The sequence below is a fragment of the Leiobunum rupestre genome, chromosome 11 (assembly GCF_980474605.1).
Source record: "Leiobunum rupestre chromosome 11, qqLeiRupe1.1.hap1, whole genome shotgun sequence".
Taxonomy (NCBI): Eukaryota; Metazoa; Arthropoda; class Arachnida; order Opiliones; family Sclerosomatidae; genus Leiobunum; species Leiobunum rupestre.
In genome coordinates this window covers 27142867-27169121 of record NC_143394.1, presented here as the reverse complement: position 1 = coordinate 27169121, position 26255 = coordinate 27142867, and the positions used below count along the sequence as shown (strand labels likewise).

At 35.0% G+C, this 26255-nt stretch overlaps 1 protein-coding gene across 3 annotated transcripts in view; it reads left to right on the top strand.

Moving 5' to 3' along the window:
• The first annotated feature begins 1001 nt into the window (after positions 1–1001).
• LOC149922090 (neuronal acetylcholine receptor subunit alpha-7-like) overlaps positions 1002–26255 on the top strand; it is a 176221-nt gene continuing 150967 nt past the window's right edge. For 2 of the 3 annotated variants that reach the window (XM_090162531.1, XM_090162530.1), the window contains exon 1: positions 1004–1671. In XM_090162531.1, coding sequence (XP_090018657.1) covers positions 1596–1671 — 76 coding nt within the window. In that variant the 5' untranslated portion in view covers positions 1004–1595. Of the gene's footprint in view, positions 1672–26255 lie in introns of all 3 variants that reach the window. The other variant, XM_090162532.1, reaches the window with a different exon arrangement.

Sequence of the window (26255 nt, the reverse complement as noted above, 5' to 3'; positions counted from 1 at the left end):
ATTGGTTATCTAAATCACTTTATAGCGTATTTGCTATGATTTTGGTTACATCGAACGATACACAGACCGCTACAATAAACGAGTGGTGATAAATTTTTGGTTTCGATTAGGACCTGGCCCTAGGGTCCACCACTTTCAAGGGACCCCGAATTACATTACAGAAAACAATTCACCATTTTACCCAATGTAGATCTATAAAAAGCCGACTCTGCTATTCCTAATTATTCCTACAGAATAATTAAGAAAATATTAGCCTGACGAAAAACCACTTTGCCCAGCAGCCTCCAAGAGATACGTTTGTAGCTAATAAATATTAAAATTAAACATTTATTTTAATAATGAAACTAATTAAATAATTAGGGGTGGTACAATTTAATTCGTTTCAACTGTAAAACAAACAGTAATACTCGTTCGTTACTAGGCCGCATTCAGCCGGTATGTCGTTAGAAATTCTCCGCCGTCCTTTTGGAATAGCCTAGGACGCGGTCGAAAAATATACTTTTCAAGCTGCAGCACTCGAAAAGCGGGGGTCGATGAGGGGGGGGGGATGTAGGATGAATACTACCGCGCCTGCGTGGAAGATGAGAGTCCCCCCCCCCCCGATTCCTTTTCCCATCCCGGATCTTTCACAGTCGCGAGGCCAGAGCGAGAAGTAACGCGGGAACACCTGCTCTCAACCTCCCGCGCGCAGCAATTTCGCCTGACTTTTCCAATGAAATTAGCGACGTTATTGAGATATCTCGCTGAAGCTCTCATTCGAAATTATCAGCGGAGCGTCGCCGTTTCGTTTGAACACGCCACCACAGTTTGATCACGCTAGCACGCGTTTCGCTCAACTTTCGTTAATTTTTCGCGTTTTTTTATTATTAATTTCCATCGTTTTATTTTCGTTTCATTGATTTTTCATTTCTCTTTTCCGTTTTAGCTAGGAAAATTCGCGTTTAAAACTTTCGTTATTACCTTTACCGAATCGTAACCTTTCAACCGCGAAATCAACGGGAAAAAAGTTCGGCACGGATTTTCGAAACGTCAATTTGATCTAGTTTTTAGTTCGTTTTATTTTAATTTGTTTCGGGGGTGGAGGATTCGGTTCTCCATCTTTTCCGAAAGAATTAAGAAATTTCTCGAATTCCTTTTGTCTCTTTTCGGGTCGCGATTGTCGAAAACTATCGAAGCTCGGTGCGGTTAATAATATGAAAAGGATTTTGTCGAGTTATCGTTTCCGGCAGATCGCGAAGTCGGTGCTAATGGAAGATGAAGAACCGACGAAATCATTGGCCGCGGATCGGCAAATGCCTCTTCTCCATCAACTTCATCATCGTCATCTCCATTTCGAGCTACGACTGATTCCCAACGAGCGTCGGCCGACACCCGCCGCCGACCGTTACTTATAACAGCGTTCTCGCTCTCACTCGCCGCGCGTTCCATTCAACGAATTTTTTAAGAACACTAAAACCCGAGTTAACGAAAGTTTCAAATAAATTAGACGCACCTTGGCCCGACGTCGATGGACTCGAGATTCAAATTGCCGCACTCTCAGAGATAGTTCTCAAAAGCGGTGTCAGATTTTGGAGGATTCGTTGTGGTGGCGAAGAATGGGGATGAGAGTGCTTTGCAGCCTCTGCTTCTCCCATCTGTTAGCATCCATGCTTCTACTTTGTCTTCCACAAGGTAACCGACAATTCTATTTTTTATCTTTCACGTCTATTTTATTTCTTAACGTTTAAAAAATATTAAACCCATTGTGAAAAACACGCGTATGAATTTGCTGAAAATATATTTTGAATATTTCGTAATTATTTATTTATTAAATAAAAGTCTTAATTTGGTATTTTTATTAAATTACATAAATTTAATTTTTTTTGAGAGGTCTTTTCAGTTGGGCTTACTATACGTAAAATTTTAACGCTGAACGCCTCATTGGTCTGATTTTAATACTTTTCACCGCCCAATGTTTGGACGTTTCTATAAGTGATAACGAATTGTTTTCAAAACGATTGAGTAATCTTTGCAATTTGGTGTGGGTATTGTACGAAACTGTACAGTTTTTTTGGATTTATTTATGGTTTTAAATACTGCTTATGAACACTTACATTTCGAGTCTATGTATGTCGTTTAATGGCAAGTAGGAACTAAAGCCATTTTTTCGCAGTTAGTTTTACGAGCAGGCCATTTATATTTATTTCGGGCTTTTTATGTTTAATATAGTAAACGCCCGGGATAGTTTATTTTTATTATGTTTTCCCTCTTTCCAGGTCTTATAATCCAAATGAATTTTTATGACGCTTTATATTGCCCATTTTTCCCCCTTTGGGTTGTCGAGCGTCTAAACCATTATTTTTTTAGACTCAATGGTGGAATTTGCGTAAAAATGGGTTACAACGTTTATATTAAATCTGGAATAACAATAATATTTATCATTTGGGTTGAAATCGTACCTTTTCAACGAAACGAGTGACTGATATTAAGCCCTTGGTCTTCTTGTCTTCAGTTTCTCTTTTACTAAGCCGTTTTTCGCAAACCGCGGTATCTTCCTCGGACTCTTCTCGACGTCCGTAGACGCGGTGTGAGAGGCAGTGAAGCTTTACCCCCGAAAGAGCCATAAAAGAATCAACTGTTGCCCCATCCATACAGCGGATAAGTCTTTTTCGTTTTTGGTGGGGATAAAAGCGGATGTGCCGCCAGGAACAGAGCGGAATATACTTAAAAAAGAAGCGACGGTGTAACGCGAGTTTCGTGCGGGGAACCTTTTGGTCGCTTCCAATTGTAATAATATTTGTCATTTTTGGGAGGGGTAAAGGAAGGATGGAATGGTTGTTAAAACTGAATTTAGCGACTCGTAATTGAGGTTTCACCGTCGGCCAGTTGGTTCCCTCGCTTATCGGGTTTGGCTCGCCCTCTCCAATTCGTTTCTCGTCTGTGCCGTCAAAAATGGACGCCCCACGCTGCGATCGCGATTAAGACTCCCACGTTTCTCTCTCTCTCTCTCTCTCTCTCTCTCTCTCTCTCTCTCTCTCTCTCTCTCTCTCTCTCTCTCTCTCTCTCTCTCTCTCTCTCTCTCGCTGTTATTTGGTTCGCTGGCTTTCCAGCTTTTCTTTTCCCAGAATCAATTCGTCTTTGCGTCTCGCGTGGCCTAGTTAGCTGGAATTCCCCGTAATTTCTACCTTCATTTCACTGTCATACTCATTCTTTTATGCCTTATAGCGTACGTAACGTAATAACTCGTAAGTATTTCGTAATGGTATTTCCTTTAACGAAACCTTGTTCACGGGCTATGACGTAAATCGCGTCACTTACCACCCCGTGACGAAAAACGCGTCATTAACTTTATAGATGAGATGGATTTCGAAAGCGCTCGTTTCTGGCTTTGACAATCTTTAGTCATCACGATATTACGTTTCCATGGTAACCCTTTCAATAGCGCCAGGAATGTAAGAATTTTTCATTACGTCCAATTTCAACGTATACAATTCCACTTTATTCCGATTTGATCAAAGTTATTTGATCCTAATTCGATTGGATTGAATCCAGTTGGACCTAAATTCAATTACGTAAAAGTTGATTCCGTTTTCATTAATATTTTGGATAGATTAAATTTCTTCTCGATTAGATGAAGAAATGAGAGACCCTAATTTAGGCCTTTGAAGATTTTCCTCGCCCGTTTGACAACGAAGAAAATTCTAAAGTGACATACGCTACTAAGAAAATGCAGGGGTAGGGAAGGAAAGGCATTCTCTTGAAATCCTTTAACTACACAGGAGTACTCTACTTCAACTAATCTAAGGTAAAATATCCAGGTTTTCGTTAGTTACCGCGCCTTTAAAATTTACAGTCACACCACCTGAAAAAAAAAGGATTTGAAGTGTATAGAGGAATTTAATAAAATTACGGAATACAGAAACACAGACATTTAAGTGGTAAAAATACAGTAAAACTTCTTTTTCGTTCAAGCTGAACGTTTCTGTTTTAACAATTACATAATTTAATTATATTTTTCTTATTAGGCTGAACCTTCGTCTAGTGCTTAAAATAATTTTGAGCATTCTAATATTAATAGTTAACGAGATATAAGGTTCTAACTAAAGGGTAGTTTGGGTGCTTGCCACCACCCTCCTACGCATTGTAACCCGGCCACCTGAATTAATGGCTTCAAAAGTCGCTTGACGACTTAGGCCTAAGGTGGTGCCTTGGGTATTAGCCTAGCTGATTATGATTATGATTATGATTATGTTTAGCTCCGGGGTCCGAATTAAAACGTAATAACATAATTACTTTTAAATTTAAAATTGAAAAAATTAACTTAGTCACTAAACAAGAGGCTGTTCTACACTTAAATATTAGTTTTATAAGTTAAAATACAAAATTAAAAGAGTTCATCTTGAAATAGCGTGAAATTAGACAATGGCCACTGTATTCTTCCCCCTTAAACACAAATTATCGGAAAAAATTCTAATAACTAAATTTGGAAAACTAAATTTGGATAAATAAGGATATATTTCACCCATTTGGAACATAGAGAATGTACTGGATTAAATCGAATTAAAAAACTAGACTAATCGTCTAATATATATAACTACAAACGTGATGTTTGATACTTTGACCCCCTTTAATCTAAAGATCATTTGTAAAAAATGTTTATTTTATATTTTATTACCCTTATGATTTTTTAAATAAGTTTTAAATAAGCTTGTTTGACCTTTATATGTTACACTTGACAAAGGACCTTGTAAGGTTTGAAACGTAATGTCTTAAGCCTGTATTATGGCTTAATTTTAAATTGTATAAATTGTTAATAAATTTTTCAATCGTCATGAATCATCACCATCACAAAAATTAGCTCTACCATTTGAAATGTAGTGGTAGGGCTCTAATTATTGTTTCAATGTTTCTAGGACCTCAACTGGAGAATAACAAGTCGTAACATTAATTTAGGCCAAAACCATTTGAGACTTAAAGTTAACGTAGTTTTAAATTAAATTTATATATAGTAACACGCACTATTTCAAGAAAATAATGCGCAACATTTTTCTAAAGACTTTCGAAGTTTGAGATTTTACGACCAGAATATTTTTTCTTGACAATTCTAGTTACAAAATAAGGTAATTTAGAGCCTGTTGCAAAAGTATGTTTGTCTAGGATTTGCCAATATAACACTGCGTCGCCGCTAAAACAAAACCACGTATCTTTTCGGTGGCCTTTTTGAGAAAAATGGATTTTTAATTTTGCAGGGACTTGTGAAATCGCGTGTTAGGTTTTTAAACGCGAGGTTATTTTATAGTTAAATAATTTCGTTTCAATATTGAATTTACGATAATTGTAATTTAAAAATATTTTGCTAAAGGGGAATTTTTAGAAATACGTGGTTTTGCGTCATGAAGTGAGATAGGAGCTGAAAATAAGCAAGATACGTGCTTTTGCGCGAAATGCGTTGTGAATATCAAAGATACGTTTAAAGGTTTTCTCGAATAAAAAAATAAATTCAATTGCAACCTATTAATGTTTTTAATGTTATATATGTAAATTGGGGTGTAGAATCTGAATATGCCAATTTTTACAAGACCACGTATCTCAAGTTACGTGGTTTTGTTTTAACGGTGACGAAATGTTATTACTACTATACTGTTTGAGATATACATAGTTATGCAACGAGGTTTCGTCGAAATGCTCTAGATAGTGATAATCGAGCTGTATAACCGCTTGTTTTTATCTCCAAATGCAAAGCGCGTCATTAATTAAATTTCAAGGCGGGGTTAAGCTTTAATGTAGCGTTATATATTAAGCGCGGTTAAGCGTCACTTGACGCCGATTTCTCTCGAAAGATTAACTATAAGTTTCTCTTTCTCACTCTCACTTGGCCCGTCTCGCGCGTTGATACACTTAATTATTCCCAGCATAGCCTACTGTAGGCGTAGCTAAGATTAAACGGCCGCTGACACATTTTGACGATTAATGCTCTCCGATTTTCTGGCGCCCCTATTTGCTATAGTCTTCATTTACCACCAATATCATTCATCGGAAAACTGCGAGGATAAATCGTAGTCCCAATACGCTATCGCGATGCCAACAATTTCAAGGTCAAGGTGCTATTTTCGTCAAAGTCCCGACCTTTCTACGCATTGCTGTTTCATCGATCCCGTTTCAAGTAGACGGTGAAATAATTAAGCCCTATTTATCTCGATAATTTTGATTGAAATGTTAATTCGACTGTAGATATTGCGGATTTCATTGAAACGTAAGGTATAATATATAATAAGCACGTTGAAATATTTCAAGACCAGTACTAGACCGTATTTTCGGATTAAATCTAGACTATATTTTCGACCCAGTCCTAGACTAGATTTTCTACCTAGTCCTAAACTACGGTATCGGTCCAGTTCAAGACTATAGTTTCGAGCAAGTCCAAAACTATAGTTTCGAACCAGTCCTAGACTATATTTTCGACCCAGACCTAGACTAAATTTTCGACCCAATCCTAGACTATATATTCGACCCAGTTATAGACTAGATTTTCGACCCAGTTCTAAACTACGGTATCGGTCCAGTTTAAGTAGAGCTCGGTGTTTGGATAAAAATTAACCACTTATTTTATTTTTATCCATAACCTACAATTATCCGAAAATATATTTTCTTTTGCATGTTAAATCGTTGTTTATGCATGGATAATATCCATAAATAAACAGTTAACCAAAATATTTACGATTAATCGAAATTTTGTCAGTTAATTTATCTGTTACGCAGAGCTCTAAGTTTAAGACTGGTTTCGAGCATTTCCAAGACTATAGTTTCGACGCAGTCCTAAATTACGGTATCAGTCCAGTTCAAGACTATAGTTTCGAATCAGTTCCAGATAGAGTTCTTAAATTACGGTAATTTAGGAAATCAGTAAATTACGCGGTAATTAACCGTGTTGCGGTAAATTACCGTAATTTTCTTTTTTTTAAAAAAGGTTTTTTTTACAATTAAAACAAGGAATAAAAAGAAGAAACCGTTTGTTGCTCAAAATATTTCTGAATAACTAGGTCTACTTTCTTTTTTTACCCATTTTTACCAAATAAAACTTTATTTACTTATTTAAATGATATGAAATTATAGAAAGAATACTATATTCTTTCGCTAGACTACTTCGAAGTAACGCTAAGCCAACGCAGATGCTCGGAATAACCAAGTGAAAATAAAACTAACATTTTAGCAGACAACAGATGAATCATGAATGTGATTTTTCTTAAACAGGGCTAGACATAAGTATTCTTCCTATTAAACGTATCAAACTATTCTAACACGGGCTTCGACTACTTGGAAATTCGCAACCGAAACGAATCTAGGTGGCGCAGCGGTGCCTAGGCTTTAGTCCCATTCGACCGAAATCCCATTCGACCGAAGGCGGTTTTTGAGGTGTCCCATTCGACCGAATTCCGCCGAAACGTGCGGTTTTTATGTGTCCCATTCGACCGAACGCTGCTATATAAATTGGCTTTTGCTATGTTTTCAATTTAGTTACTGAAGTCGTTTGCAATGGAGCGGATAGCTAATAAAGGAGGGTATTTATACATCAATAATAATTATTTATTCCGTCTTAATAAAAAGAAAGATACAAATTGCTATTTTTAACCTAACCTAACCTAACCTAACCTAACCTAACCTAAACATGGATCTTCGATAGTATACATACCTTATAAATAAAATACCAAATCACCCCGCCAATTGGGCTACATTTTAAAATTCTTTCGGTCGAATGGGATTTCGGTCGAATGGGAATAAACGGTGCCTAGCTCTTCGAGTTAGTGCGTTACGCCTATGACCTAGTGTTTGCAGGGTAATTACCATTTTCGTAATTTACCTGAGAAAATTGTAAATTACTGTTACCAGGGTAATTTACCGCGTAAATTACCAGGGTAAATTACCGTTTCGTATCTCTAGTTCCAAACCTTATTTTAAACCCAGTCCTAAACTATATTTTCGACCCAGTCCTAAACTGTTTCACGGATACTAACTTTGTCCGAATTCTATCGCTATCCTCATTGAGATCTCCAGCTAGCGGTCCTAATCGATTATAAACCGGGCAAAGCGTTGTTTATCGCAAAATACTAATAACGGGAGTTGATCAAATTGGGAGTTGATCAAACTACGAGTATTCAATATTTAACTGCGACCACCTTAGTATAGTTTATGTCGTGGTGTTTTGTTTAGTTTATTTTTAATTATTATTAATATTAATTTTCATTCCCTGTCATACTTTTAATTTCGACATTACGTGATAGCATAAGTCTATAATATTAATCTATAAGTTTTTAACTTTGGGGAATATTTTACTGAGAGCTAGTAACGGCGTGACGTCAAAACAAGAAGAAAATATCCACCTAGCAAGGCGCTGTCAAGGGCGTTAGCAAGCGGACGCAAAACGGTTACGAAGCGCGTAATGCAGTCTGTCTTGAATGTGAAGAATATTAAGTTCCACACTTATGTAACAATATTATACACTTATGGCGATAGGTAGCGCCGTGGTAAACAGTTGATTTCAATTAAATTTTGACTTCTCAATAATTTCAAAAGATAACGCTTCGGACGTATTGAGTTGGCACTGGTTCGCCATCGAATAATACTTCGAGGTTGATGTACTCCTGCTAATATTACGTCTGTCTGGTAAAAAAAGCTATAAACGTCGTGGTCTACGGGTGGTATGTGTGGCGACTCCGTATGACTTTCTCCTTCAATTCGAGTATCTCGCCTCCATTTCGACTTTTTGGAAACGCGGGTCTATATCATATTTCTTAACATCATAAGTAACATAATAACTATAAGTATGACAATTAACGAGATTTACAACCAAACTGATTTTCATAGTTATTGCGTAATCAAGATGTTTTCTCAGCACAGAGCCCTCTAGTGTCAAAAGTACGCGAGACTTCCGCTAAGCCGAAATATCTGGTTTCCGATAGATAGGCGGAATATTAGGCTAAATTGATAAAAATTAAAAAAGTTTTTCTCGGCGCCACGAGCTCATGTTTTTTTATAACGCGTGATTCGCACGCGGGCTTCGAAACAAAGCCAAAGCCCCTCGCGACTCCAGAACGTGCTCTCCGATATTAGGCTTAAATTTTTATCAAACAGTAGTCATCCAAAACGGTAAATCGCGAGTCCAAGTCACAGCTTGAAGAGAGTACCAGTGCCAAAAAAAGGTTCGGTTAGAAAATTTGCATTAAAGTCATAGGAAGTGTCATACTTTTTGTTATTATGTTACTTATGTTAACATGTAGATATTGCCGAACGTTTTGGGCTATGGCGGGGGTGGGCCCAGATATAGGAGCGGTCAGCCTGGGCCCAGTTTCTCCCCCTTTCCTCTCCCCCCTGTTCGCCCCGGCCGCATACATAATGCATTGTTTTCTTGATTTATTCCTATTTTTGGGAATAATATGCCGTTTTCTCGTTCGGCATCCTTTTCTCCCCACGCGTTGTCGCCTTAAAATAACAACTTTTTACGGCGCTAGCTGCCTTCTTTGTATAAGGCCGTCAATTCTTTTCCTCCGTGGCCGCGCGTAATGGATAAAAAACATTATATTTCCAGGCGGGAGTTTGATTTTATCCCTCCTAGGAACGCTCCTGTATAGACCCTATAGACGGAAGTCACCGTACATTTCGCGGAAGCCGGGAAATAGAGGTACAGTCGGCGCTAAGGCGGGGTCAAGAGTGCTTTCCGGTAAGGTTAAGTTCGGGGCTGACGTAATGAATTCCGCCGCTGGTTTCCCTGGAAATTGCCCCCCCCCCCCCCCCACTATTTCTAGAAAACAAATCTATTCCGTGGCTCTCGTGTTCCCTCTTTCGCTAACGATAACTTCCAATCGTTCGATGCTATAACAACCTTATACTCATTTTTATTTTTTTTTTGGCTTTACTTTCTTCCGAACAAATATATTATTTTAGTCAGAATAAATATTCTTCCGGCTGTATTTGCATGGATTTTAATTAGAATTTAAATTTCGTTTGTATAAAGTTTCTCTGAGGATTTTTTTTTAATCTTTTCGCTATTGAAAAGATCTGTTTCAAACAATTTTGCTAAGAATTCAAATTTTTTTTATCGACTGATATTTTATTTCGATTTTTAATTATATTACCAAAAGTAAATGAACCGAAGTTATCAGACTGCTATACTACCCATGTTGGGGGCGTTTTCCTTATTAAGTTACATTTGGACGACGAATTTGAAATTTTGCACGCTCCTAAGCCATTTTGTATACATAGAAATAGCTATACCCCCAATTCCCAAGTGCTATTTAACGCGTCAAAAGACGGGGATGGAAATTAGCTTTTATTTGACTCGCTTTTCTCATCATTTTCATAAGGAAAACGCCCTCTGATTCTGAGCGCTATTTTGTTAACTTTTTTGTTTTTTCGTATTCGCCGAAAAAATTAACGCCGGCGGTAAATCTAAAGGAAAATAAATTTCCGTTTGGTGTATACTGTCGTGTTTTCGTCCTGTTTTCCGTCGAGTGTGAATACAGCCTGATTTTTGTAGGGACGAATTTCGGAGATTTAAATTTCTAATATCTTTTCCAATATCACAGTCGACGGAAAATACGACGGAATTACCGCGGTAAGCTCTCTAAAGCTGGTTTCACACTCGACGGAAAATTAGCAGCGTAAAGTTGAACGTTAGCGGTATATAGAATGGGAATCAATTTTCAGCTCGGCGTTTATTATCGTCTTTCCGGCATATTTTCCGTCGAGTGTGAAACCAACTTTTAAAGGAAAATACGTTTGGCGTTAGTGCGAAACTAGCCTTATTACGCAAATTTGCCTCTTAAGCTCACCCTCAAATTCCTCCTTTATGAAACTTCGTAACGCGTTCATCCTTAAAGTAGAGGACCTAACGTACGGTTGGGTGTCGCGACTTAGGCTAGGCGTCCACTGGCTCTCCGTTTCGTATCCGTCCTGCTTTCCATAAGGCATTGTCTCCGTTACGAAGCAAAGGTTTGTGAAAGGTAGGACGGAGACGTTACGAAGAGCAGTGGGCACCTTAGACGCTTAACCCCAAAACTTATAAAAGTAATCTCTGGCGCAAATTGTTAGGTCGATAGAGAACGGTAGGCGTCACACTCTGTTCACAGGCGCCAACTAATATATTCATGTTTAGCGTAGCTCTAACGATGAAGCTACGCAGTTAACTCTAATCGGCTGAAAGATGAAGCCTCGGCCGGCGGACCTACTCCGATTGATTTGTTGAATACATTGGCTCGCTTACGGCGGAGCGTATCGGGTGGACATTCATAATAACGCGACACAGCCCATCTAATCCCGCGGATGCGGGTTCTGCCTCTCGCGCTATAGTTCCCCTTCAGAGGCCAACTAACTAGGGATTACCGGAAGGCGCGTATTGTTATAGCTGCTGAGGTATTGCACGCTCGGCCTTAAGCCAGGATTCCTGCCCATCCTCTCTGCTTAAAACGTACTACCGGATGTAATTGAAATTTGATCTAGTTGGAAAAACATGCTCTTGGACATTTTCTGTGAAAGTGGTATGATTTAAAATGAGGCTTTGGAATTGGAACTGTAGGAAGATTTGGCTAAAAATGAGGCCTGTTGGCAACTTTCGCCTCTTTTAATTGCCAATTTCTCGTTTCATTATTATTTTACGTCCAATTTATAGCTAGGCTTTTACTAAATGGTAGAAATTTTTTAATATTTTCTAATCAGATAATTTTACGAGTTTTTGCTTTGGATAATTTCCGAAATATCTGATAAATTTTTTTAGTTCAATAAATTAGCATTTTTTTAGTTTAATAAATTATCATATTTCTTTAGTTTAATAAATTCTCATATTTATTTAGTTTAATAAATTCTCATATTTCTTTAATTTAATAAATTCTCATATTTCTTTAGTTTAATACGTTCTCATATTTCTTTAGTTTAATAAATTCTCATATTTCTTTAGTTTAATAAATTCTCACATTTCTTTAGTTTAATACATTATCATATTTCTTTAGTTTAATAAATTGTCATATTTGATATTTCTTTAGTTCAATAAATTGTCATATTTGATATTTCTTTAGTTTAAAAAATTCTCATATTTCTTTAGTTTAATAAATTCTCCAATTTTTGAATTTGATAATTTCCAAAATGTTTAATTTTTATAAATTCACGAATCGAATGTAATAATTGTAGAAATCAGGATAATTTTGAATGAAGGATAAGTAAAGGTTTCTAGCATGATGGTGCAAATTTTTGAAGAACGCTTCCAAAACACAACGAAAATAGGCATAATTTGTACAGTAGATAGGTTCTTGAGTATATTAGGGTTTTAATGAACTCCCTTAATCCAATTAAAACATCCTTTTGTTTAGCCGACTGTGCGCGAGCTAGTTTCCCCCCCTTCTCTTTTCTTATACCCAAAGAGACGAGGGAGTATCTATAATGCACAATGCAAAAGGGGGAGGAAAAGCGAAATGCAAAATTACGCCTGGCTGGTCGTAAATAAAGCATTACCTTCTTAAGAATCTTCTTAACTTTGTCCCTGACTTTGTAGCCTGAGTTTATTATCAAGCTTGGCTTTCCAAGGTTGTTACAGCGGCGCCCTTTCTTAAGTAAATGCCAAGACGAGCAACCAGTTGTAGTTACCAGATTTCTTTCTGGTAGGGATAACCCTATCTTCTTTATTTGCGAAACGCGGGGTTATCTTTCATCCCTTACGCGGGAAAGTAGAGATTCTCGTTTCCTTTTTTTTATTACCTGTGGTGTTTTTTTAGCCCTTACTAATAGGTCTAGTAGTCAGTAGGCATTCCGAATTTATAGGTAACGTCAGCACCTTAGTGGTCCATTCTCCGGTGTTTGCTCCTAAATTGTGATTTTCTTCCCCGGTTTCCGTAACAACGATATTGTTTCAAAAATTTTGTACTTATCTGAATTTTCGTTAGTCTTCATACGTTTTATGTATCTCATTTAGTTTAGTCTTTGCACTTAAGTAGCGCTATTCTAAAAGGTGAATTTTTATTTAAATTTAAGTTTCACAACAATTTCCCTTCGAATCTTGATGAACTACTTGTGTCTGATAAATTAACCACTTACAAACACAGCGCAGTCTTGTAGACGTAGCTTATTACGTAACGACTTAAACTAGTAGGAGTTCCCTTTGCGTAAATATATCTAATTCCTCAGTACTTCTACTATTTTCAAACGTTAATGATCGAAGTTATCAGATATAGAAATAGCTATAATGTAAGCGGAAAAATTCGCAACACCCCACAATCTCTCTCAAATTTCGAGTGAAGATAATTAATCCCACCGGTTTCCGTTAGAGAAAATGTCACGTTTAAATTAGTTATCTAACTTCGGTTTATTATGACGAACTAAAATTTAAAAATTGCAGTTTGCTTATGTGGTCGAAGGTGGTGCCTTGGGTATTAGCTCTATTTAAAAAAAAAACCTCTGCCGTGCCAAGCACAAAAGCATTAACGACCAAATTTTCGATTTACAGATTTTGGTTTTATTTCTCCTTATTTTATACGTTAAATTCAATTTTGAACTAATTTTCGAATTTAAAATTTTTGTTCTTAGAGAAATGACTTGTTTCAAAACGCATTATTTTAGGTTTTTGCATTATTTTCAAACCAAAAACGCATTAATGTGTTTATTTTCTTTAAAAGTCAAATCAAAACGCATTTTTTTCGCGTTTTAAGACATGGTTTTAATGATATTTCTGAAATATCGTTTGGCCTGTAAATTGTTTAGTACCAGAATATAATTTGAGTTGAAATATCCAAGTCTTCTATATAAACTTGAAAGAAGTAAGTTCGGGTATCTTAAGGCAAAGAAATTTTGAATTTCGCGGGTTTTCTCCATATTTTGGTTTTGGTCGTTAATGCTTTTGTGCTTTGCACGGCAGAACTTTGCTTCCTTAATTGGATGACCAAAACCTTATATCAAACGAACTGATAGACTTTGTGGAAACATATCAAGATTGTAAAGAACCTTAATTAAAATATTCGTGTCCATTTCTAAAAATTAATCTCGTTGGAATCTGTACGTTCTCTCTAGCAAAATTTCCTTATATTTGGATCAAATGATATGTAGACTTAGTTGAAGCTGGAGAAAAAATGGAAAAGTTTCAGTCTCTCTCCAAACATTGAAGCCTTACAAATTAAACTTTTTTATCGAGATATTTGTTTACACTGTTAGACTGTCCCAGTTTTTACTATTTATAAAACATATACTTTTTAAACCTTTTCTCGAGGGATGTACCTTTGATCGAGAAGGCTTCACTCAGGGCTGGATTTACCATTACGAAAAACAAGCACGTGCTTAGGGCAGCGAGGGAATGGAACAGATTTGATACGGACCGGGTTTTATAAGTTTCCGTCAGGTTTTTTCCATTAGCAAATTTACCGCGTACAGGGTTGGCAAGTTTCCATCAGGGTTTTTGAATCGACAGATTTACTTTGGTTGGCTATAGATTCCACCAGGGTTTTAACATCGGCAAAATTTACCGTGAGGTTTTCCTGGCGTAAGCAAGGTATACTATATAAACAGCATCTAAGCAACCAGGATCTCCAAAGTTATAAGTTATTAAAATACTTAGAAAAAGGTTCTCAATTTCACCGTTATTTTACATATTGACTATTTAATTTATTTTCCGAGATTGTTAAATGTAATCTACTCCGCAGCCATATTTTCAGACAAATGCTTATTGTTCTTCTAAATGTTAAAGCAAAACAACTTAACTTTAACAAAATATTTATTAATTTTGCAATATTATTAAATCCAATACGTAATTTATTACTTGGTTCCTTTCGAATTTTAGACATACGTGTAATTTTACTAATCATTCTGCAGTTCCCAAATATTATTTAATAGGCATGGATGACAATTTAAAATAATTTTTTAAAACGTTTTGATTATTAGTTTGCTAATCCTTTCACTTATTTCGCTACCTCAGTTCCAAAACCATGTTAATCGACTTAAGTATATTTGCTTTTGCACTATTTTCGAAATAGCATTTCAACTATTGGCTGTTGGCTCGTGTGGTATGAAGGGCTTCTCCCCACCCTCCTGCGCATTTTAACCCGGCCACTTGAATTAATAACTTTAAAGGTCACCTGATGACTTAGGCCTCGGGTGGTGCCTTGGTTATTAGCCTAGTTGAATATTATTACTATCATATATACTACTTTGTTTAAAACAATTAATATAGCTACAAAGTTAAAAAGTATATATTTGAATATTTTTTATAAAATTAAATTTTTGGAGTTACGTGGTTTTTCATCTAAGGTAGTGGTTTACTAGTGTTGCAATAAGCAAGATCGGATGAACATCTTTTGTGATCCTATATTTCACTTTCTTAAGTTATTGGCAGGGCGAATAGAGGAGCTCTATGTAGCCACTAGAAAAGATTTCGAAACTTGCAATGCTGATGATAAATAATTATCCACGATTCTTCGTAATTCCTCAGCTTTGTTTATTTTATAGTGATCAAATCGAAATGGGTGTTTTGCAGGCGATATCGAATGTTAGGCTTGTTCACTCTACGTATAATGACTGAAATTATCCAAAAGTTAAAAAGTGCCTAAGCCACACGAAACTCAGAAACCGTGAAAACCACCCTGAAGTCAGAAACAGTCAAGCTCGACCAAAAGTTAAAATTGGTAAAGAACCGAAATCATAAAGCAACCAAACCTCACAAATACAAAATATCCTGAATTAAAAATTCCTATCCCTTTCAAAAGTTAAAAACCTCCAAATATTAGAAGCCGCTAAAACCATCTCATATGAATAGGAAAAAAACCTCACCAGGTTTGGAAAAAAATTATTATAATCTTATCCCTTTTTGATTATCTTCCACTTTATTTGAATTTCCCATTTCACTCAGATCCATCTCACCTGGTTCCTGTTCCACCTTTCCTGTTCTTTTTCATTCTAAAATAATTTTATTTATTTTCCACGTTATTCATCTTCTTCCCATTCCACTCACATCCATTTGTACCTTATTCTGGTTCGACCTTATTTACCAATTCCACTCAGTTCTTTTTCCTTCTAAAATAATTTTATTTATTTTCCACGTTACTCATCTTCTTCCCATTCCACTCACATCCATTTGTACCTTATTCTGGTTCGACCTTATTAACAATTCCACTCAGTTCTTTTTCCTTCTAAAATAATTTTATTTATTTTCCACGTTACTCATCTTCTTCCCATTCCACTAACATCCATTTGTACCTTATTCTGGTTCGACCTTATTAACAATTCCACTCCGTTCTTTTTCATTCTAAAATAATTTTATTTATTTTCCACGTTACTCATCTTCTTCCCATTCCACTAACATCCATTTGTACCTTATTCTGGTTCGACCTTATTAACAATTCCACTCCGTTCTTTTTCATTCTAAAATAATTTTATTTATTTTCCACGTTACTCATCTTCTTCCCATTCCACTCACATCCATTTGTACCTTATTCTAGTTCGACCTCATTTACCATTTCCACTCAGTTCTTTTTCCTTCTAAAATCATTTTATTTATTTTCCACGTTACTCATCTTCTTCCCATTCCACTCACATCCATTTGTACCTTATTCTAGTTCGACCTCATTTACCATTTCCACTCAGTTCTTTTTCCTTCTAAAATAATTTTATTTATTTTCCACGTTACTCATCTTCTTCCCATTCCACTCACATCCATTTGTACCTTATTCTGGTTCGACCTTATTAACAATTCCACTCCGTTCTTTTTCATTCTAAAATAATTTTATTTATTTTCCACGTTACTCATCTTCTTCCCATTCCACTAACATCCATTTGTACCTTATTCTGGTTCGACCTTATTAACAATTCCACTCCGTTCTTTTTCATTCTAAAATAATTTTATTTATTTTCCACGTTACTCATCTTCTTCCCATTCCACTCACATCCATTTGTACCTTATTCTAGTTCGACCTCATTTACCATTTCCACTCAGTTCTTTTTCCTTCTAAAATCATTTTATTTATTTTCCACGTTACTCATCTTCTTCCCATTCCACTCACATCCATTTGTACCTTATTCTAGTTCGACCTCATTTACCATTTCCACTCAGTTCTTTTTCCTTCTAAAATAATTTTATTTATTTTCCACGTTACTCATCTTCTTCCCATTCCACTCACATCCATTTGTACCTTATTCTGGTTCGACCTTATTAACAATTCCACTCAGTTCTTTTTCCTTCTAAAATAATTTTATTTATTTTCCACGTTACTCATCTTCTTCCCATTCCACTAACATCCATTTGTACCTTATTCTGGTTCGACCTTATTAACAATTCCACTCCGTTCTTTTTCATTCTAAAATAATTTTATTTATTTTCCACGTTACTCATCTTCTTCCCATTCCACTAACATCCATTTGTACCTTATTCTGGTTCGACCTTATTAACAATTCCACTCCGTTCTTTTTCATTCTAAAATAATTTTATTTATTTTCCACGTTACTCATCTTCTTCCCATTCCACTCACATCCATTTGTACCTTATTCTAGTTCGACCTCATTTACCATTTCCACTCAGTTCTTTTTCCTTCTAAAATCATTTTATTTATTTTCCACGTTACTCATCTTCTTCCCATTCCACTCACATCCATTTGTACCTTATTCTGGTTCGACCTTATTAACAATTCCACTCAGTTCTTTTTCCTTCTAAAATAATTTTATTTATTTTCCACGTTACTCATCTTCTTCCCATTCCACTAACATCCATTTGTACCTTATTCTGGTTCGACCTTATTAACAATTCCACTCCGTTCTTTTTCATTCTAAAATAATTTTATTTATTTTCCACGTTACTCATCTTCTTCCCATTCCACTCACATCCATTTGTACCTTATTCTAGTTCGACCTCATTTACCATTTCCACTCAGTTCTTTTTCCTTCTAAAATCATTTTATTTATTTTCCACGTTACTCATCTTCTTCCCATTCCACTCACATCCATTTGTACCTTATTCTGGTTCGACCTTATTAACAATTCCACTCAGTTCTTTTTCCTTCTAAAATAATTTTATTTATTTTCCACGTTACTCATCTTCTTCCCATTCCACTAACATCCATTTGTACCTTATTCTGGTTCGACCTTATTAACAATTCCACTCCGTTCTTTTTCATTCTAAAATAATTTTATTTATTTTCCACGTTACTCATCTTCTTCCCATTCCACTAACATCCATTTGTACCTTATTCTGGTTCGACCTTATTAACAATTCCACTCCGTTCTTTTTCATTCTAAAATAATTTTATTTATTTTCCACGTTACTCATCTTCTTCCCATTCCACTAACATCCATTTGTACCTTATTCTGGTTCGACCTTATTAACAATTCCACTCCGTTCTTTTTCATTCTAAAATAATTTTATTTATTTTCCACGTTACTCATCTTCTTCCCATTCCACTAACATCCATTTGTACCTTATTCTGGTTCGACCTTATTAACAATTCCACTCCGTTCTTTTTCATTCTAAAATAATTTTATTTATTTTCCACGTTACTCATCTTCTTCCCATTCCACTAACATCCATTTGTATTTTATTCTGGTTCGACCTTATTAACAATTCCACTCCGTTCTTTTTCATTCTAAAATAATTTTATTTATTTTCCACGTTACTCATCTTCTTCCCATTCCACTCACATCCATTTGTACCTTATTCTAGTTCGACCTCATTTACCATTTCCACTCAGTTCTTTTTCCTTCTAAAATAATTTTATTTATTTTCCACGTTACTCATCTTCTTCCCATTCCACTCACATCCATTTGTACCTTATTCTGGTTCGACCTTATTAACAATTCCACTCAGTTCTTTTTCCTTCTAAAATAATTTTATTTATTTTCCACGTTACTCATCTTCTTCCCATTCCACTAACATCCATTTGTACCTTATTCTGGTTCGACCTTATTAACAATTCCACTCCGTTCTTTTTCATTCTAAAATAATTTTATTTATTTTCCACGTTACTCATCTTCTTCCCATTCCACTAACATCCATTTGTACCTTATTCTGGTTCGACCTTATTAACAATTCCACTCCGTTCTTTTTCATTCTAAAATAATTTTATTTATTTTCCACGTTACTCATCTTCTTCCCATTCCACTAACATCCATTTGTACCTTATTCTGGTTCGACCTTATTAACAATTCCACTCCGTTCTTTTTCATTCTAAAATAATTTTATTTATTTTCCACGTTACTCATCTTCTTCCCATTCCACTAACATCCATTTGTACCTTATTCTGGTTCGACCTTATTAACAATTCCACTCCGTTCTTTTTCATTCTAAAATAATTTTATTTATTTTCCACGTTACTCATCTTCTTCCCATTCCACTCACATCCATTTGTACCTTATTCTAGTTCGACCTCATTTACCATTTCCACTCAGTTCTTTTTCCTTCTAAAATCATTTTATTTATTTTCCACGTTACTCATCTTCTTCCCATTCCACTCACATCCATTTGTACCTTATTCTAGTTCGACCTCATTTACCATTTCCACTCAGTTCTTTTTCCTTCTAAAATAATTTTATTTATTTTCCACGTTACTCATCTTCTTCCCATTCCACTCACATCCATTTGTACCTTATTCTGGTTCGACCTTATTAACAATTCCACTCAGTTCTTTTTCCTTCTAAAATAATTTTATTTATTTTCCACGTTACTCATCTTCTTCCCATTCCACTAACATCCATTTGTACCTTATTCTGGTTCGACCTTATTAACAATTCCACTCCGTTCTTTTTCATTCTAAAATAATTTTATTTATTTTCCACGTTACTCATCTTCTTCCCATTCCACTAACATCCATTTGTACCTTATTCTGGTTCGACCTTATTAACAATTCCACTCCGTTCTTTTTCATTCTAAAATAATTTTATTTATTTTCCACGTTACTCATCTTCTTCCCATTCCACTAACATCCATTTGTACCTTATTCTGGTTCGACCTTATTAACAATTCCACTCCGTTCTTTTTCATTCTAAAATAATTTTATTTATTTTCCACGTTACTCATCTTCTTCCCATTCCACTAACATCCATTTGTACCTTATTCTGGTTCGACCTTATTAACAATTCCACTCCGTTCTTTTTCATTCTAAAATAATTTTATTTATTTTCCACGTTACTCATCTTCTTCCCATTCCACTAACATCCATTTGTACCTTATTCTGGTTCGACCTTATTAACAATTCCACTCCGTTCTTTTTCATTCTAAAATAATTTTATTTATTTTCCACGTTACTCATCTTCTTCCCATTCCACTAACATCCATTTGTACCTTATTCTGGTTCGACCTTATTAACAATTCCACTCCGTTCTTTTTCATTCTAAAATAATTTTATTTATTTTCCACGTTACTCATCTTCTTCCCATTCCACTCACATCCATTTGTACCTTATTCTAGTTCGACCTCATTTACCATTTCCACTCAGTTCTTTTTCCTTCTAAAATCATTTTATTTATTTTCCACGTTACTCATCTTCTTCCCATTCCACTCACATCCATTTGTACCTTATTCTAGTTCGACCTCATTTACCATTTCCACTCAGTTCTTTTTCCTTCTAAAATAATTTTATTTATTTTCCACGTTACTCATCTTCTTCCCATTCCACTCACATCCATTTGTACCTTATTCTGGTTCGACCTTATTAACAATTCCACTCAGTTCTTTTTCCTTCTAAAATAATTTTATTTATTTTCCACGTTACTCATCTTCTTCCCATTCCACTAACATCCATTTGTACCTTATTCTGGTTCGACCTTATTAACAATTCCACTCCGTTCTTTTTCATTCTAAAATAATTTTATTTATTTTCCACGTTACTCATCTTCTTCCCATTCCACTAACATCCATTTGTACCTTATTCTGGTTCGACCTTATTAACAATTCCACTCCGTTCTTTTTCATTCTAAAATAATTTTATTTATTTTCCACGTTACTCATCTTCTTCCCATTCCACTAACATCCATTTGTACCTTATTCTGGTTCGACCTTATTAACAATTCCACTCCGTTCTTTTTCATTCTAAAATAATTTTATTTATTTTCCACGTTACTCATCTTCTTCCCATTCCACTCACATCCATTTGTACCTTATTCTAGTTCGACCTCATTTACCATTTCCACTCAGTTCTTTTTCCTTCTAAAATCATTTTATTTATTTTCCACGTTACTCATCTTCTTCCCATTCCACTCACATCCATTTGTACCTTATTCTGGTTCGACCTTATTAACAATTCCACTCAGTTCTTTTTCCTTCTAAAATAATTTTATTTATTTTCCACGTTACTCATCTTCTTCCCATTCCACTAACATCCATTTGTACCTTATTCTGGTTCGACCTTATTAACAATTCCACTCCGTTCTTTTTCATTCTAAAATAATTTTATTTATTTTCCACGTTACTCATCTTCTTCCCATTCCACTAACATCCATTTGTACCTTATTCTGGTTCGACCTTATTAACAATTCCACTCCGTTCTTTTTCATTCTAAAATAATTTTATTTATTTTCCACGTTACTCATCTTCTTCCCATTCCACTAACATCCATTTGTACCTTATTCTGGTTCGACCTTATTAACAATTCCACTCCGTTCTTTTTCATTCTAAAATAATTTTATTTATTTTCCACGTTACTCATCTTCTTCCCATTCCACTAACATCCATTTGTACCTTATTCTGGTTCGACCTTATTAACAATTCCACTCCGTTCTTTTTCATTCTAAAATAATTTTATTTATTTTCCACGTTACTCATCTTCTTCCCATTCCACTAACATCCATTTGTACCTTATTCTGGTTCGACCTTATTAACAATTCCACTCCGTTCTTTTTCATTCTAAAATAATTTTATTTATTTTCCACGTTACTCATCTTCTTCCCATTCCACTCACATCCATTTGTACCTTATTCTAGTTCGACCTCATTTACCATTTCCACTCAGTTCTTTTTCCTTCTAAAATCATTTTATTTATTTTCCACGTTACTCATCTTCTTCCCATTCCACTCACATCCATTTGTACCTTATTCTGGTTCGACCTTATTAACAATTCCACTCAGTTCTTTTTCCTTCTAAAATAATTTTATTTATTTTCCACGTTACTCATCTTCTTCCCATTCCACTAACATCCATTTGTACCTTATTCTGGTTCGACCTTATTAACAATTCCACTCCGTTCTTTTTCATTCTAAAATAATTTTATTTATTTTCCACGTTACTCATCTTCTTCCCATTCCACTCACATCCATTTGTACCTTATTCTAGTTCGACCTCATTTACCATTTCCACTCAGTTCTTTTTCCTTCTAAAATCATTTTATTTATTTTCCACGTTACTCATCTTCTTCCCATTCCACTCACATCCATTTGTACCTTATTCTGGTTCGACCTTATTAACAATTCCACTCAGTTCTTTTTCCTTCTAAAATAATTTTATTTATTTTCCACGTTACTCATCTTCTTCCCATTCCACTAACATCCATTTGTACCTTATTCTGGTTCGACCTTATTAACAATTCCACTCCGTTCTTTTTCATTCTAAAATAATTTTATTTATTTTCCACGTTACTCATCTTCTTCCCATTCCACTCACATCCATTTGTACCTTATTCTAGTTCGACCTCATTTACCATTTCCACTCAGTTCTTTTTCCTTCTAAAATCATTTTATTTATTTTCCACGTTACTCATCTTCTTCCCATTCCACTCACATCCATTTGTACCTTATTCTGGTTCGACCTTATTAACAATTCCACTCAGTTCTTTTTCCTTCTAAAATAATTTTATTTATTTTCCACGTTACTCATCTTCTTCCCATTCCACTAACATCCATTTGTACCTTATTCTGGTTCGACCTTATTAACAATTCCACTCCGTTCTTTTTCATTCTAAAATAATTTTATTTATTTTCCACGTTACTCATCTTCTTCCCATTCCACTAACATCCATTTGTACCTTATTCTGGTTCGACCTTATTAACAATTCCACTCCGTTCTTTTTCATTCTAAAATAATTTTATTTATTTTCCACGTTACTCATCTTCTTCCCATTCCACTCACATCCATTTGTACCTTATTCTAGTTCGACCTCATTTACCATTTCCACTCAGTTCTTTTTCCTTCTAAAATCATTTTATTTATTTTCCACGTTACTCATCTTCTTCCCATTCCACTCACATCCATTTGTACCTTATTCTGGTTCGACCTTATTAACAATTCCACTCAGTTCTTTTTCCTTCTAAAATAATTTTATTTATTTTCCACGTTACTCATCTTCTTCCCATTCCACTAACATCCATTTGTACCTTATTCTGGTTCGACCTTATTAACAATTCCACTCCGTTCTTTTTCATTCTAAAATAATTTTATTTATTTTCCACGTTACTCATCTTCTTCCCATTCCACTCACATCCATTTGTACCTTATTCTAGTTCGACCTTATTAACAATTCCACTCAGTTCTTTTTCCTTCTAAAATAATTTTATTTATTTTCCACGTTACTCATCTTCTTCCCATTCCACTAACATCCATTTGTACCTTATTCTGGTTCGACCTTATTAACAATTCCACTCCGTTCTTTTTCATTCTAAAATAATTTTATTTATTTTCCACGTTACTCATCTTCTTCCCATTCCACTCACATCCATTTGTACCTTATTCTAGTTCGACCTCATTTACCATTTCCACTCAGTTCTTTTTCCTTCTAAAATCATTTTATTTATTTTCCACGTTACTCATCTTCTTCCCATTCCACTAACATCCATTTGTACCTTATTCTGGTTCGACCTTATTAACAATTCCACTCAGTTCTTTTTCCTTCTAAAATAATTTTATTTATTTTCCACGTTACTCATCTTCTTCCCATTCCACTAACATCCATTTGTACCTTATTCTGGTTCGACCTTATTAACAATTCCACTCCGTTCTTTTTCATTCTAAAATAATTTTATTTATTTTCCACGTTACTCATCTTCTTCCCATTCCACTCACATCCATTTGTACCTTATTCTAGTTCGACCTCATTTACCATTTCCACTCAGTTCTTTTTCCTTCTAAAATCATTTTATTTATTTTCCACGTTACTCATCTTCTTCCCATTCCACTCACATCCATTTGTACCTTATTCTGGTTCGACCTTATTAACAATTCCACTCAGTTCTTTTTCCTTCTAAAATAATTTTATTTATTTTCCACGTTACTCATCTTCTTCCCATTCCACTAACATCCATTTGTACCTTATTCTGGTTCGACCTTATTAACAATTCCACTCCGTTCTTTTTCATTCTAAAATAATTTTATTTATTTTCCACGTTACTCATCTTCTTCCCATTCCACTAACATCCATTTGTACCTTATTCTGGTTCGACCTTATTAACAATTCCACTCCGTTCTTTTTCATTCTAAAATAATTTTATTTATTTTCCACGTTACTCATCTTCTTCCCATTCCACTCACATCCATTTGTACCTTATTCTAGTTCGACCTCATTTACCATTTCCACTCAGTTCTTTTTCCTTCTAAAATCATTTTATTTATTTTCCACGTTACTCATCTTCTTCCCATTCCACTCACATCCATTTGTACCTTATTCTGGTTCGACCTTATTAACAATTCCACTCAGTTCTTTTTCCTTCTAAAATAATTTTATTTATTTTCCACGTTACTCATCTTCTTCCCATTCCACTAACATCCATTTGTACCTTATTCTGGTTCGACCTTATTAACAATTCCACTCCGTTCTTTTTCATTCTAAAATAATTTTATTTATTTTCCACGTTACTCATCTTCTTCCCATTCCACTAACATCCATTTGTACCTTATTCTGGTTCGACCTTATTAACAATTCCACTCCGTTCTTTTTCATTCTAAAATAATTTTATTTATTTTCCACGTTACTCATCTTCTTCCCATTCCACTCACATCCATTTGTACCTTATTCTAGTTCGACCTCATTTACCATTTCCACTCAGTTCTTTTTCCTTCTAAAATCATTTTATTTATTTTCCACGTTACTCATCTTCTTCCCATTCCACTCACATCCATTTGTACCTTATTCTAGTTCGACCTCATTTACCATTTCCACTCAGTTCTTTTTCCTTCTAAAATAATTTTATTTATTTTCCACGTTACTCATCTTCTTCCCATTCCACTCACATCCATTTGTACCTTATTCTGGTTCGACCTTATTAACAATTCCACTCAGTTCTTTTTCCTTCTAAAATAATTTTATTTATTTTCCACGTTACTCATCTTCTTCCCATTCCACTAACATCCATTTGTACCTTATTCTGGTTCGACCTTATTAACAATTCCACTCCGTTCTTTTTCATTCTAAAATAATTTTATTTATTTTCCACGTTACTCATCTTCTTCCCATTCCACTAACATCCATTTGTACCTTATTCTGGTTCGACCTTATTAACAATTCCACTCCGTTCTTTTTCATTCTAAAATAATTTTATTTATTTTCCACGTTACTCATCTTCTTCCCATTCCACTAACATCCATTTGTACCTTATTCTGGTTCGACCTTATTAACAATTCCACTCCGTTCTTTTTCATTCTAAAATAATTTTATTTATTTTCCACGTTACTCATCTTCTTCCCATTCCACTAACATCCATTTGTACCTTATTCTGGTTCGACCTTATTAACAATTCCACTCCGTTCTTTTTCATTCTAAAATAATTTTATTTATTTTCCACGTTACTCATCTTCTTCCCATTCCACTAACATCCATTTGTACCTTATTCTGGTTCGACCTTATTAACAATTCCACTCCGTTCTTTTTCATTCTAAAATAATTTTATTTATTTTCCACGTTACTCATCTTCTTCCCATTCCACTAACATCCATTTGTACCTTATTCTGGTTCGACCTTATTAACAATTCCACTCCGTTCTTTTTCATTCTAAAATAATTTTATTTATTTTCCACGTTACTCATCTTCTTCCCATTCCACTCACATCCATTTGTACCTTATTCTAGTTCGACCTCATTTACCATTTCCACTCAGTTCTTTTTCCTTCTAAAATCATTTTATTTATTTTCCACGTTACTCATCTTCTTCCCATTCCACTCACATCCATTTGTACCTTATTCTAGTTCGACCTCATTTACCATTTCCACTCAGTTCTTTTTCCTTCTAAAATAATTTTATTTATTTTCCACGTTACTCATCTTCTTCCCATTCCACTCACATCCATTTGTACCTTATTCTGGTTCGACCTTATTAACAATTCCACTCAGTTCTTTTTCCTTCTAAAAT